General features: G+C 42.0%; 1 protein-coding gene across 1 annotated transcript; it reads left to right on the top strand.

Moving 5' to 3' along the window:
* The first annotated feature begins 1,288 nt into the window (after nt 1–1,288).
* On the top strand, nt 1,289–13,841 carry GRXCR2 (glutaredoxin and cysteine rich domain containing 2). The gene is made up of 3 exons (XM_061188292.1): nt 1,289–1,624; nt 7,210–7,431; nt 13,659–13,841. The coding sequence occupies exons 1-3, from the start codon at nt 1,289–1,291 to the stop codon at nt 13,839–13,841; spliced, it is 741 nt and encodes a 246-aa protein (XP_061044275.1).
* Nucleotides 13,842–16,109: the final 2,268 nt, after the last annotated feature.

Here is a 16,109-nt window from a genome sequence, read left to right as displayed (position 1 = left end):
AATGGACTTGTGGATGGGTGGGGAGGTCACCAGGAGGCTGCCACAGCTCTGAAAACAGAAGTGATGAGGGCTTGAGCTGGGGCCGGAGAGGTGGGGCTGGATGGAAGAAGGCAGTGGTGATAGAATCCACGGGAATGGCTGCAGAAGTACGGGAGAAGTCAGTTTGTGCAACTAAGTCAATGTTGATGTCGTTAACAAAGACTGGGAGAAAGTCTTAACCTTCACCCTGTCAGCTCTTCAAATCCAACTCGTTCTTTTTTTGCCAATCCAAGGGCCCTTCCATTATAAGCCTTCTTCTTCCATCCTTGTCTCCTGAGGGACTGCTCTCTTTCCAGAATAGCTGTTCTGGCAGTTAGCAGTGGACAGTTTGCTCCCTAAGCAGGAGGCTGTTATTTCCTATGTGTTAGGCCTGTCTCCTAAACTAGATTATAGGACTGTCATTCTCAAGCCCCATGTCTTGTGCTTCTCTGATATTTATCCCAGCAACTCTCTCACAGTGTGGGCATTTACTAGGTGCTGTCTGCACTAGGCAATGGGGCTCGTGCTGTTCTTGCAGATGAAATCTTAAATATAAAATAGATATAAAGTGAAGGTGCGTTGGTTAATGCAGGGGTAGAAGGCTCAGAAGGACCCATGGCTTCTTCCTGTCTAGGGCTCCATGAGACACGGTTTGAAAACTTTCGGCTTGGTGGACCGGTCATGGGTTTTGGAATCAGTTAGAACTGAGTTCGAATCCCTGCTCTGTCACTTACTTGCTGTAATAGAGTAAACTAATGGAGAAACTGCTCGGGGCCTCACTTTCCCCTCTGTAAAACGCAGATAATAATAGTTTCATTGTAGGTTTATTGTGAGGACAAAGTAAGAGAATGCATGTAATAATCTCTGGTGCCTATTCAATGCTCACTAGGTCATAGTTGTGGTTAAGAATAACAAGACCCTTGCTAACTGATCCCTGCTGAACTGATTACTTGTTCAGTCTAAATAAACCTACTCATGCTCATAGTAAGAAATGCCAGGATTGGGGTGAAGTTATGGGTGAGTTTGGGATTCTGAGAGGACCCAGTCTTGTCTTATGCTACAACCACTCCATAAACCCGCAGTAGCCTGCCTTTGCATGAAGGCCTATCAATATTTAATGTGCAGGTGTCAGTTGCTGTAAACCGAGCATACCCCAGCACCAGCTTGAATTAATTATATGCAGGAGAGAAAATAAAATGCCTTTTTCTCAGAGCCCCAAGTTTCACTGGCTACACCAAAGCCTGGAAACCACAAGGTGAACTTTCTGCTGATGGAGGACCCTGAGAAGAAGTTGAGCCAGAAGAGTGACGGCAAACCCCGGAAAGTACGATTTAAAATCTCTTCCTCCTACAGTGGCCGGGTGTTGAAGCAGGTCTTTGAGGATGGGCAGGAATTAGAGTCGCCAAAGGAGGAGTACCCACACAGTTTCCTCCAAGAGTCCCTTGAACCAATGGATGGTGTTTATGGGTCTGGGGAAGCCCCCAAACCCCGGTCGTACTCCCCTAAGCTGACTGCTCAGAGGATCAGCGTGTTTCGAGAGGGTAGTACCTACACCTTGGCGAGCAGCCAGCCTTTCTTCAATGATTACAAGGCGAATGACCGGAAGGTTGGTATTGCCCATGGTGTATAAGCTTTAAGGACTAAAATGTGGTTAGAGAAACACCTGAATTGTTCAGATTTGTATCTGGCTTCTGCTCTGGTACCAACCAGAGCTATAGGTGCACCAAATATGAAGCCGCTCTCAGAATAATATTTCTGGGACGAAAATAACATTCTTGTTGACTACCTATTGGAAAGTGCAATATGCATAGCTAGTATTCAAATTCCATCCAGGGTGGCAAATTGTAATTGGGTCTTTGGCTGGGTAATCTTGGTAAGTAAATGAAATAGAGATGCAGCGGTTTTCAGGTTGCCAGTCTGCCGTTTTAGAAAATTATGTGGCAACGAGTTGCTCTCTTTCCGGAAAGAGCTAAGTGTTTGAAGGTGCTTATTTTATTCCAGCCAATTATTCAGCTTGTGGTTTATCCATGTCTTCTTTTATTTCTTATCTCCCTCCTGCTGCCTGCTTGTTTGTTTGTTTATTTATTTATTTTGCCTTTCCATTGCTTGTTAACATGAATGCTGGGTAGTTGGAGTCCTTGGAAGAAATGGTGAAAAGCAAATCAGCCAGAGGAAACGTTACATGGGAAGACATTTGAGCTAATATTTCACTTGAAACATGTATTTTATCTGTGAATTTCAGTTATCTTCTCCAGTACCATGGATAATCAAAAGCCCATACATGATCTTCTTTGAAGCTAGAAGAACCTGGAAAATATTCGCTGATTTCCAAAAACTAATAGGAGATGTGTATATGCTCTCTGCCAGTAGGGCCATGAATGCCTTACAAAAAAAAAAAAAAAAGAATAAATACAATGATATAATGTACCAGGTTATTAATGAATAGCACACCAGGATATGTTTTCATCTTTAAAGTGTGAAATTCAGATAATTACTCTCTAATCATTTTTATTGTTCATTTCCTAAGGGAACAGATTATACATCTATAGCAGACAAATGTATTGGCCTTGCTGGCATTGGTAAAAGTGTAGTTATGGGCATGTCCACATTTGTCAAAGATAATACCAGGTTTCTTTTTGATATTAAAGGGGACTGGAATGAACAATCCCTCATGTCAGTGGAGTGACTTACGCATTACAAAGCACTATCACGTTCTATCTCATTGAGTCTTCTTCACAGCCTTGAGGAGAAAGGCAAAGTATGGTCATTTCCATTTTGCAAGTGAGGAAAATTGAGTTCCAAGTTGTAAGGGACCCACCCAATATTATAGGGTCATTAGGTGCAGAGTCAGAATAAGAACCCAGGTCTTCTGATTCCCCATGCCCTTGGCCCTATGGAATGTTCCTTTTAAGAGAATAAGGCCATTAATAATAGTGATGATGATGATAATAATAGTTACCACTTATCAAGTGCTTATTAGGTCCTAGGTACTCTGTTACATCCTGTACTTACAGTATTTCTTTTTAAGTAAATCTCATTTGTAGCTTTAGAATTTATAAAGTCATAGTTTATACGAACCTTGTACAAGGCCATGGTTTATAATATTGGACTGCTTGACCTTCATCAGTCATGTGTCATACTTGGCATTTATGTAAAAGTATGATTAGGCATGGACTTGATAAAACCAGCTACCGGAGTCTTCCTGGCAGCACCGCACAGTGGTTTTAAACATAGGACTCTAGAGACAAGGTTCAGGGTTTGATTTCTGCTTCATCTGGTTATCCTTGTTTTCTTCGTTGCCTGAACAAATGCCACATCCCACTGCTAGCCCGCCTCTGGTGTGAGAGTGGTCAGGATGGATTCGTGCAGCTCCACCCACTGAAACAGGTTGTCAATGCGGTACTTAGGAAAAATAAGGAAATGAGAGCTGGGAAGTCATGATTTTTCAATAGTGAATCCAACTGTAAAATAACCCTTAGTAAATATCCGCTTTGCAGCAACACTGGGTAGCAGTTAAGCACAATAATTAAAAGTAAGGGCTCTGAACTTGAACAGATATTTGTACATCAGTGTTCATAGCAGCACAATTGCCCATAGGTGGAAACAACCCAAATATTCATCAATAGGTGACTGAACAAACAAAACGTGGTATATACATACAATAGAATATTATTCAGCCTTAAAAGGAAGGAAATTCTGATACACATTATAACATGCATGAACCTTGAAGACCTTGAGCTAAGTGCAATAAGCCGGTCACAAAAAGATAATTGTATGATTCCACTTTCATGAGGTACTAGCATAGTCTTATTTATAGAGACAAAAAGTAGAGTGGTGTTTGCCAGGGGTTGGGGAGAGAAGGTGGAGTTTAACTGAAGAGTTTCAGTGTGGGAATAAGAAAAAGTTCTGGAGATGGGTGGTGGAGATGGTTGCACAATAATGTGAATGTACTGATGTCCCTGAACTGTACCTGAAGAAGGTTAAAGTGGTAAATTTTATGTTATGTATATTTTACCACAATAAAATAATAATCATAAAAAGCAAGGCTCTGGTGTCAATTAAACCTGGACTTGATGTCCGTTCTACCCACTTACTCTGTGAGCTTGAGCAAGCCACTTAACCTTGCGATAATAAAAGTACCTACTTTCAAAGATTATCATGGTGATTAAAAATATATGACATTAAAAGTACTTAGCATTGTGCCTGGCACATTGTATATGCTCAGTATATGTTACCTACCACTGTGATAATGACCAGGTTCTTATCTAGGAAATATGGAGTCTTTTAAAATTTTATGTGATGGATAGAGAAAGTGGTTATAAACAATCAGATATTTTAAGGAATTGAAACTGACTAAAGTTTATAAGTTTCATTAAAAAAATGAAAGGGAAAGGAAGAAGGAAAGTAACATTTATTGAACAGGTACTTTGTGTAAATTATGCAATTTTATCTTCACAGTAATTCTGTGAGAGTTTTACAAATTGGAAAAACAGGTTTATAGGGGTTAAAAAAACTTGCACATCTCACACAGTTTGAGGGATTTAAAATTTGAACTCAGGCCTGCCTACCTCCAAAGCCCATTGAGTTTCTAGTACCCAGTAGGCATGTCTGCATTTAAACACAGAGCAGTGGAAAGGTTTCATGGTCCCTGAATGGCAATTCCCAGTCCTGTTGCTTTTGACATGAGAGTATTTATGAATGTTTAATCACATAAGTTGCCATTCCGGGCATTGGAAGGACACAAAAAATTCCTGGCTCCATCCTGGTCCTCTATAATGTAAGAGTGGGTATTCCTCACAGGCAATTGGGTGTAACTGGATAATGTGAACTTTAGTTACACCCAGAGAGTTTCCTTAGACACAAGGAAGAACTTGGCCGTCAGGATGACTGAAACTTAAACACACCTTAAAGGTGATTTGGGACCCTCCATCTTTGGAGTATCTTAAAAATAAATTTACTATCCTGGGTGTCTCAGATGCTGACCAGCTTAGAGGCAGGAGGTTGGACCAGATGACTGAAATTTTTGTTTTTTTGGTATATTGAGAATTTTGCCTTGAAAAAACCAGCCCTATGTGTGAAAAAAGCTTCCTAGTAACTGAACCTCTTTGGCTATTACTGGAAAGAGATATGGAACCTTCCAAAAGTGCCACCATCTTTATCTTCTGATGCTCAGAAACTGATAGTCCAGAGTGTGAAACAGGAACCCAGCATGCATCAAACAGTAGGAAATGGAAGCTGCTACATGATCCCCTGAAGAGAGGGAGAGAATACAGGGCCAGGCAGGAAGCTTGTGGCTCCGTAAATAATTATGGAAAACTCCATGCGTGTTTCAAGGAAGGGGACCTGAAAATTGAAGTCCTGCTCAAACCAGGTTGTGACTGAATGCCTGATGGCTTTAAATAGGAGACTGCTTAACTGTGGCATCTAAATAAATTTGGTTTATACAGTTCTGTAAAAGCAAGGCCAAATATTTCACGCTGGGGAATGTAGTGGTGTAGCATGATTGTACGTGCACTACTAAAGAAGTTTTTAATACTAATGGCAGTAACAATGCCCATCACTTGCATAGTATCTTCAGCTTTTGCAAACTCTTACGTATTCTTCATTGCACCCTCGCCCCTAGACGTTGATATAATTAGCCTCAGGGATGAGAGTCAAAATATTTAAGCACAGGAACACTGCTCATTCAGCACAGAAGCCAGCAGAGTGCTGGGGCAGGGTCCTGAGACCTGGGGTCTTAAGCATTAATGTCTACATTGCTGGGTTTGGGGATGTGAGAGGCTCTCTGAGGAGAGAGGCTGGGGAAACAGGAAGGCTCTCAGGAGTATCAGGACAGCACCTGATTACCACCCAGTATGGAAATATTCATATATTTTAATAAGTAGTTTGTCTCTGGTGGTGCCCATCAGTTGGATGTCAACCCATTTGCGTGAGCAAACAGGTTCTGAGAGGCCAAATGGCTCTCCCCATCTCACAACTGGTGGACAGTGGAACTGGGATCTAGTGTTGTTTCCCCCCAAGCTATCCTAGCTCTGCGAAACATTTCCTCCCCAGGCTTCTCTACTGCATTGTAGTATTGCCCAAGTTGTTTCTCAGCAAATGATGAAGTTAACACATGATAAATCCGTACAAGGGAACATAGGCTATTAATAATGATGCTATAGAAGTGCATTTATTGACATAAAAAGATTTTCATATTATATGAATAATGAAAACACACACACACACACAAACACATATATATATCTTATCTGGTTGTGGTGGGGAATGTTTGTGAATACTACAGTATAGGTGTTAAGAATATGGTCCTTAGGGTGAGACAGACCTGGGTTTGAATCCTGGCCGCAAACCCTGAGTAACTCTGTAAACGTGGAAGACTCTTAACCACACTGAACCTCAGTCTCCTTATCTGTAAAATGTAGAAATCATAGCATCTACCTCATAGGGATGTTTGGGAGGGAAGTGAGGTAATGTTTGTAAAATGCTTGGTATGAAGCCTGACCCAAAATAAATGCTATCCACTATAATAATAATAATAGTAGTAATTCAATAAATTGTGTCTATTGTTATTATTGATGCATAAAAATGTTGGAGAGAGATTTATTTATTTAAAAAAAAATACAGTTACTTTATTGATTTCTTACAATCAAATACTGCCAAGTAGCATTACTTCCATTCATGCATCATTAAAAACAAAAAGATATTTCCTTGGTATTTTCAAATGATGCATTATACAATAAATAAAAAAAGTTAGAACTTAAAAGGCACCCTGATTAATTATGTAAACTGGTAATTTTTTTTAAAAAAACATAACTAATAATTTGGTTGCTAAGAGATTTATTTTTTAAAAGCTTTCCTTTGTATGCATTAAGCACTCACTGTGCCCAGCCCTGCACCAGATCCCATGGTATGTAGTAGGAATAGAAGCTCTGGACCCTGTCCTGCAGAGTCCTACATTCTAGTTACATGATTAATTCAGCTTTGGCTGGTTACCATCAACAGGAAGAAAGAAGCTGGTGTTCAGGGTTTTCAGACAGAGCAAAGAAACCAGAGAATGAACTGTAGCTTTGGGCTGTGATGGGATCCCAAGTGCCAGACCATATCTCTCTTTCCTGGGATGTTGAAGAGGTTCTGCAGCCCTGTATTTGGTGACTCCTGGTGAATCACCATGCTCATTCTTCATTTCTCTAGTCCCCACCTATTATAGATTTTGGAAAGATAATCATCTACACGAATAACCTGAAAATCATTCGAACTCCAATGGACAAGAGAGATTTCATGAGGAAAATGCTCCAGAAGGAAGAGGAGGCTGAGGAAGAGTCTCTGATGAGCAAAGAAGAAATCTATGGAGACCAGAACGATGGGCCTTTGGCAGAGATGGAAGGCACCTTCCCCCATAACCAGTACCCACAGGTATGTCAGAATGGTTCATTGCCCTGCGCAGGGCTGGCCCTATAGCCGTGGTCTCCAAATTGTTTTGATTGTGCACTATTTAAGTAAGAACTTTTGAATGTGAATACTTATGTCTAAGTGTTAAAGATGTTGAGGAATTTTAAGTTTATTATATTCTAGTGGTTTATCACATTTTATTGTTAGCAATAATAGCTATAAGCCCGTATTTCAAACACTCATAATTTGAATTATTTTGAATGATTTAAGATCTGATTAGGAACTTACTGTTTTCACTTTGCATTGAGGCTTAGAACAGCTTGTTCTAGAGATGGAAAAAATCAGCTCTGTCCTTTTCTTATGGGTTTGCTTGTGCGCCTATTATTGGTGGTAATCCTCAACCCACAGTTTCCTTGAAGAAATCTAATAAACCTACTTGTCTTTAGAGTTTGTGGAGATTAGTTTAGTTAAAACTAAGCAATATCATCTGTAAATCCACTAGACCAGACACTAGTGAACCACAACATGTTGTAATATGCTGAAAGTGAACGAATGAGCAGGGTCGTCGTTGTCACTTTATGTAAAGTGAGGTCACTTTACATCATGTATACAACAGGGTCCCTTGGGTACCACCTATGTTAAGTGACTGCCCAACTTAGTGAGGGCGCTGGTGTCACCTTGTTTATTAAAAATCAATATAACTGTTTCTTTTGAAGATATCATTAAAGCTTAATTTCTTGTTTTGTTTTCTTTAGATAAAAAATAAATATAGATAGTATGAATGTTTTTTCTCCCCACACCTTTCAGAGGTGTGCACTCCCCACCTTGGAAACCATTGCTCAGACATGCTCAGACAAGCGGGAAGGTGATGACATTCGTTAGTTCACAGTGTGGGTGGGGTTGAGGGTGAGAAAAGCAATTTTGGTGAATTTAAGCTAAGAGAGTAAAAGCTTGGAAAGCAGCAGAAATGAATTTTCTCTTTCTAGATTCCATCTCTTGGGACTTGAAGCTGAACCTCCCGTGGGTTAGCGTGACAAAATGGGCCAGGGGCTTCCTCGCACTTGAGTGATGTCAAGGGAATGAGAAAGCCATGACCAGACTCCAGTTCTCCTCAGAACCATTCCTGTCTCTTTCCGACCTGGTCTCACACTTGATAAAATATAGTTGAAATGCAAATCTGATCATGCCATCCCTTACTCACCACCCCCCCTCCCCCGCAGCCAAAAGAAAACAACTTTCAGTGGGCTCTTATCACTTGGGATAAAACCGAAACTCCTCACTTGTTCTAGAAAGCACTGTGTGGCCTGGCTTCTTCAGCCTCATCTCCTACACATATCTGCTCATTCTCTCTGTCCTAGACACACTGCCCATCTGGCTACCCCTCAGATGTTCCTTGCTCTTTCCTGCCAGAGGCAACTTCCCTGTGCCTAGAATATTCTCCAGACTCCCTACCTCCTTGCCCACAGATCTCGACGGAGGCATCACTTCCACAGAGAGGCCTCCCCTGGTTTCCATGAGGATAAAATCCCATGAGGATAAAAATCCACAAAGATGGACCCTCAAGGCACCTCCCCCTCCCCCCGCACATGTAATCTTACATTTATTTGTGTGATTGTTTGGTTAATGTTTTCTCTTACCCACTAGGATTTGGTCTCTATGAGGTCAGGGGGCATGTTTATGTTGGGTGTAACATAGTGGTTCCAATGCCAAAAAAAATAGAGCCTGGCATATAATAGGTGCTCAGTAAATATTAGGTAAATATTTGTGGAAAGAATACTGGAATTTGGAATGAAAGTGCCAACTGATAAGAAGTATTCTGCCTCTGCCTTCTCTCGCCTTCTACAGAGCACTATTCAGAGCCTAGTGTAGCAGCAGTCAGACAACTGAACTTTGTGATCCAAAGCATTACCGTCCCACTTTAAAATTCATTAATTCTATCCTTTTCCATACCATATTGTAACTTGGAACATGCATTTTCAGAAGAGGACCAGAAATGCAGGTCACATTGCAGGCCTGAATGAAAAAGCAACAACAAGCCTGCTATGACAATTACCTTTAAATTCAATTTGGAGAGAACTGTGTTTTTTAGCTATAATGCCATAAACCAGGACAGAGGTGTGCAGCAGGAAGTTGCTGTGAGAGGTTATACTCTGCTTGCCTGTCCTTTAAGCTCTATTTTATTTATTTATTTATTTATTTATAATTAATTAATTAATTGATTGATTGATTTTTGCCTGCGTTGAGTCTTCATTGTTGCACGCGGGCTTTCTTTTTTTAGTTGTGGCGAGCGGGGGCCACTCTTCATTGCGGTGCATGGGCTTCTCGTTGCGGTGGCTGCTCTTGTTGCGGAGCACGGGCTCTAGGCATGTGGGCCTTAGTAGCTGTGGCACTCAGGCTTCAGTAGCTGTGGCTTGCAGGCTCTAGAGCGCAGGCTCAGTAGTTGTGGCGCACGGGCTTCGTTGCTCCGCGGCATGTGGGATCTTCCCAGACCAGGGCTCGAACCCGTGTCTCCTGCATTGACAGGCGGATTCATAACCACTGCGCCACCAGGGAAACCCTAAGCTCTATTTTAAATTGCTATTTGTTTGCCCCATCCCTCATGCAGTAAATGCCCAGACAACTTTTATTCTAAAACAGAGGGTCAAAGAACATCAAGGAGCCCATTCTGACCAAGAGACTCTTTGTTGTGTTATATGGAACAGGGAAACAGTAGGACCTTGATGAAAGAGCAGGGAAGGCTAAAAGCCAGGCCATGCTTGAACCTCTGTATTAACTGTAAAAGAAAAGGAGAGGAATAATTGAATTGAGCCACAATGAAAAGTAGAAGGGGAAAAATCTGACCCTGTATTTAGTGGATTTGAGACCATAGGTCATCTGGGCTTCTTTATGCTTTATGTGATCTTACCTTTGAAACAGAATAATAATAATAATAATAATAATAACTGCCATTTTTTGAGGGTTCATGTTAGCCAGGCCACATGCCCAGTGCTTTCCATGCAGTAGTCCATTTCATTCTCACAAGGACTCTGTGAGGTGGGTATTATCTGTAGTCTTATTCTGCAGCTGGGGAAACTAAGGCTCAGAGAAGTTAAGTAACTCTCCAGAGGTCACCAGAGTCAGTAGTCAAACCCAGGTCCATGTGACTACCAATCTCATGATCTTAATCACTCTGCTGATCGGCCTCCAGATTGGTGCTGGTTACCATCTTCAGGGCCACGCAAGCCTTTGAGTCTCTGATGAAAGCTGAGACCCCTTTTCTTGGTCATGGAGCTAGTGAGAGGTGGTTTGGGTAGGTTGTTGGGTTCTAGAACCTAAGTTACGCTGTGCAGTGATGTTCTGTATCTTCTTACTAAATGTTTTCTGAGAAGAATTTTTAAAAATACTGAGACTGGTACGCAGACGCTGATATCATGCATGCCTTATATAGAGTAGAGCCTCAATAAATACCTGTTGAGTTAACTGAATGATTAAAAAGAGCATATTGAGAGCAAAGAGTTGGAGGAAGGGTGGTAACTTAGGATAAGAATGGAAACTCCAGTGAAACCTCTAACGATGTGTCATATAACCACGTGACGTGAGATGACATTTGATTGATGATTTGTTCTTGCTCTTTATGACGGGCTCACCAGGTCATTTCACTAATCTTTCAATATCTGGCCTGGCATTCTATACAAATGAATTTTTGGATCACATGTATAGCATTATGGTAGGATTTTACTGTATGTTCTTTGACAACATTGACTTATATCATTAAAATCTCAGTGGGATCAAGTGCAAAACAAAAACATGATGGATTTGGCAGAAAAATGGACCATGGCAATTTGCTTTAAGAATATTTTGGCAAATATATTTATTCTGCATACTTTAAGGGAAGAAAACCAATTTCCCCATTGTTAACGTATCAGAATATGGCAACAAGCAGTAAAATATTAACAAAAGGGGGCATGGGCATCATCTGGGATTTTGTCAGCTGGAAAATGACCTCCATTCCCTACATCTAGAATAAATACAATTTAATACCTACTTAGGCACTTTGCAGTGCGATGGGGCTATTTTTAGAACGTAGGCCTCCCTTTTCAGAGATGATTTTTATTCTTAGGTTACAAAAGAAAGCTGTGTTAGCTGGTCGAGGCACCCAGTGAACTCCAGCTGTCTTGTTAGTTCCTAGAATTTAAGAACACTAAGGGATCTCCAGACATCATTGTTTTGTTTGTTTATTCATTCAGCAAGTATGTGAACAGCAAATACTGTGCCAGGTGCTACACTAGATGTCAGGAAGTGATGGGGAGAAGCACGAGCCCAGAACACTTCCTGTCTAGTCAGCAGAAACTTTCAGGGGAGTGTGAAACCTGCCAGGCAAGGGGCAGTAGAGGTGGGGTGGGACTCCTGGTCCAGAGTACGGGTGGGCAAGGCTTCCTGGAGGAAGTGCTGCTAAGCTGACATCTGAGAACAGGTAGGAGCTGGCTGGGTTGAGAGTGGGGAAAGTTCCCTCGACACCAGCTAGAGAGAGACCTAAGGATGAGAGCCAGATGAGAGAAGTAACTGACAATGTACGTCAGCTAAGGAGATTGTTTTTTTTTTTTTCCCCTGATAAATTTATTTATTTATCTATCTATCTATCTTTGGCTGCGTTGGGTCTTTGTTGCTGCACGCGGGCTTTCTCTAGTTGCAGCAAGCAGGGGCTACTCTTCGTTGCGGTGCGGTGGCTTCTCTTGTTGCGGAGCACGGGCTCTAGGTGCGCGGGCTTCAGTAGTTGTGGCGCACGGGCTTTGTTGCTCCGCGGCATGTGGGATCTTCCTGGACCAGGGCTCGAACCCGTGTCCCCTGCAGTGGCATGCGGATTCTTAACCACTGAGCCACCAGGGAAGTCCCAGAGATTGGGTTTTAACCTGAAGTTGATCTGGTGGGCAGGTGTTCATTACAAGGTTTCTTGGGTGCTTTCTATGTGGCAATCGCAACTGTAGGTTCATGAGATTGGTATCCATGGTGAGAACATCCCACAAGCCCGGAGGCAGGAACTATACTGAGTTCATGCCAGAATCGATAGGCGTCTGGATCGGGATTGTGGTTGTGGAGGGGAAACTGAAGAGATTTGAGAGATGTTCAAAAGGTGAAATGGACAGGAATTGGTGCTGAATCTACCTGGTATCGATCTGGTATTACCCCTTATTTCACAGAGGGTTCGTGGTCTGTGCACGGTCATTGCATGGCAGCGCGAAATTGCCAGTTTCCTTGAGATGTCTTAGGGGAAGAGCACAGCGATAGCCAAGGGGCATAGTCTGGTGTCCCTGGCAGGAGGGGACAAGGCTTAGAAGTAAACTAACTTTAATGGAGAACCTATAATATGCCAGATAATATATTAGGTCATTTACATATACTCTCTCATTTAATATTCCAGCTACTCAGAGAGGTAAGCAATATCCCTCCCAGATCACAGGTAAAGAAACTGAGATTTAGGGAGGTTAAGGGAACCAGCCCAGGTGCACAGTTGTTGTCAGAGGCAGGCCTCAGCTCCAGGCTGCTGACTCCAGAGCCGAGCTCTTAATCACAGGGCCTTTTCATGGTTCTCCAAGAGAATCAAGATAAAAGTTCTGCAGGAATTCAGAGCTACGCTCCAAAGGATTGCGACATCCATTCATCCGTCCCTCAGTCACACAGAACAATCCTTAGCCCCTACTGCTGGGCAACTCCGATGAGGGCTGCATATGGAGTCATTAGGAGCATGATCTCTGGCGCCCGACCCCCTGGGACCCAAGCCTGCCTCCTTCTCTTCAAGCCGTGTGACCACTGGCACAGAGAGAGCTCTTAGAACAGTGCCCAGGGAATTCCCTGGCAGTCCAGTGGTTAGGACTCTGCACTCTCACTGCCGAGGGCCCGGGTATAGCGCCTGACACCTCCCAGGTGTTTCACAAGTGTTCACTATTAGTTTGGCAATGAGGAGCATTAAGTCCTACCCTTATGGGCACAGATATAACGGGTCAGATGGTGACAAGAGAGATGAAAAAGGTCAAGTTGTGGAGTGCACGGCCTGGTGGCAGGGGCTGCTGTCTTAGAGAGGTCCATCAGGGAAATCTCGGATAAAGTGCTGAGCTTATTCTGTGTCTCTGGCCAGGTCCCTCATTGGCATGTGTGGGACGCATTTTCCTCTAATTCTGCCCCAGCCTCTGCAGGCTCCCAGTGCTATTTTGACTTGTGTGTGAACAATGGATTTGAACTGCTGCTGTAACTTAACCCTGACCTGTCTCTTGCAGGAAGGGGAACTTCCCGAGGACAACTGTTTTCACTGCCGAGGATCGGGCAGTGCCACCTGCTCTCTGTGCCACGGCAGCAAGTTCTCCATGCTGGCCAACAGATTTAAGGAGTCCTATCGGGCCCTGCGGTGCCCCGCCTGCAATGAGAATGGCCTGCAGCCTTGCCAGATTTGCAATCAATAGCCCGTGGCTTTGTATGTCCGCTTTTATCGCATCCTCCCTAAAGCTATTTGTAATCAACTGCCCCTCCTCCACCTTCTCCTCCCTCTCCCAGCAAGGAAGCCACCATGGCTGCGATCACTTCTACCACTGGCACAACTCAGTTACTCGATGACATTTTGTGAGGCTGGTAACATCTCCATGTGGGTCTAAGTGGCAGAGGCATTTCTGAATTAGAATCTGCTTTGAAACTGGTTCTAAAATGATCCTTCCAGGACCGTGTGCATGTATCTCACTTGACTTAGCTCAGGTTTCTCCTTGCACAAGTGAACAAATAAATGTACAATTCAGGCAGCAGGCTGAAGTCATTTTCTGGTTGGGAGTTATTTGAAAAATTATGCAGAGAGAAAGGAATAAAAAAGGCAGGTTTCTGATGAACTGCATTCTTGTTGCTTATGATGCATTTCACACAGTTATTGGTCAAATTGCATTTTTAATTAAGCAGAAGAGGAAAGGGATGCCCAATGTTGAATGCACTAGCAGGCCACTGAAAACAAAACCGGATGTGTTTGCTTCTTGCTGAAGAGAGGCAAGCTGAGGAGCCCCTTTTTTTCAAAGTCTTGAGTCTCTCCTGTGTGATGTGCTTGGGTAATATGCATGCCGGCAATGAGCAATGCTACTTCTTAGGACAAGATGAGATAAGACATTTCTGTGTGCCTCTACACTACTGAGGTTATAAGCCAAGTCAAAGCTATTTATGATAAATTTGGTGCTTAAGTATATGGGTGTGTGTGATAACGACTTCTTCCCGCCCCCAAATTATTACCAAATGAATGCATTTATTTTAAGGCTAAGATATAGCCATGATCTCTTCATAAAAGACTGTGGATATTTTATAGGTATCTATTGGAAACTTCTAAAAAAAAAACTAACCAAGGCTGATATTTAGTAATTATGCTTCTACTGTCTATGAATATGCATACTAAGGATAATTTTTCCTCTTAAAGTTGGTTGTAAAATTAGAAAAATACGTTTGTTAATGAACTTTTGCAGCTCTAACAGCCATTCCCCTTCCCCCTTGAGAATAACACTGTAAAATCTGTTATCTATTTATACGCATTGCTTTTCTATGGTAATTATTTTGATTTTCGTAACTTAATTTTTTCAAGATTTGTTTGTTATTCTCTAATATTCAACTCTTAATATAATTCAACAGTGGAGTGATCTTCAGACAATATACATACTTCTAATAAAAATATTAAACTATTTTTCAAGACCAAGATAATTTTGCCTGTTCTCTTTTAGCCAAAACAATGGCACTATCGCTCACCAACTTTCTTTGCTTCTGTACTTAACTATTTCCTGACTCTGTTTATGTTTTCTTACAGCTATTGGCTCTTCTGTCTTTCCAGAATACCAGAGGAAGGAATGATGTCGAGAGATCCTAAGATGTTTAAGTGTATTCTTCTGCTTTTTGACAGGAACATTCGACCACAGATACTGTTGGTTGGACATGCAGGACGGTATTACCAGGTGCTTGATGTGCAGTGTTTCCCAGATGGGCACCACCCTTTGGTATCTTATGGGACTTAGAGTTTCAGTGGAGGAGACAGATATATAAACAGATAATTACAATATAGTGTGACAAGTTCTGGGAAAGGGGAATTCCAGGGAGCATTTGGAGCACATAGAAGGGACACCTAACGTAGGCTGAGTGGGGTTAGAGTGGCTTCGCAGAGGAAGAGGTGTGAACTCTGTTGGTTTCTTTTCCGTACCCCAAGCTCTTAAGAGCATTAATACTTTTCATTTCATAATAAATACATCTACTAATGATTACTTATTACTAATGATTAGTCAGTTAAGTATTTATTGAATACTGGGGATGTATCACTAGACAAAATGGACAAAGTCCTGGTCCCTGTGGAGCTTACATTTTGGTGGGGTGATATTGACAACTAAAATATATGTATTTAGAGACAACTAAAAATATGTAATACAGAATAAAAAGATACTTATCTGATTAAACTATACACGTATGTATATAGTGTATAGTGTGTTAGAGAAGGATAAATGTTTGATGAAAAATAAAACATTGGTGAGGATCGGGAGTTAGGAGGGGTTGCATTTTTAAATTAGTTTTCAGGGAAGTGTCCTTGAGAAGGTGTCCTTTAAATAAAGGCTGAAAGGGCATGAAGGAGTTGCGAAGTTATCTGGGGTAGGACTATTCCAGGCAGAGGAAACAGCACAGGAAAGAGAGCATGGTGTGTTTGAAGAGCAACGAAGCCAGCGTGG

The sequence above is a fragment of the Eubalaena glacialis genome, chromosome 4 (genome assembly GCF_028564815.1).
Source record: "Eubalaena glacialis isolate mEubGla1 chromosome 4, mEubGla1.1.hap2.+ XY, whole genome shotgun sequence".
In the NCBI taxonomy this organism is placed as follows: Eukaryota; Metazoa; Chordata; class Mammalia; order Artiodactyla; family Balaenidae; genus Eubalaena; species Eubalaena glacialis.
Note: the sequence above shows the minus strand (reverse complement) of the source record. Positions and strands in the feature narration are given on the sequence as shown.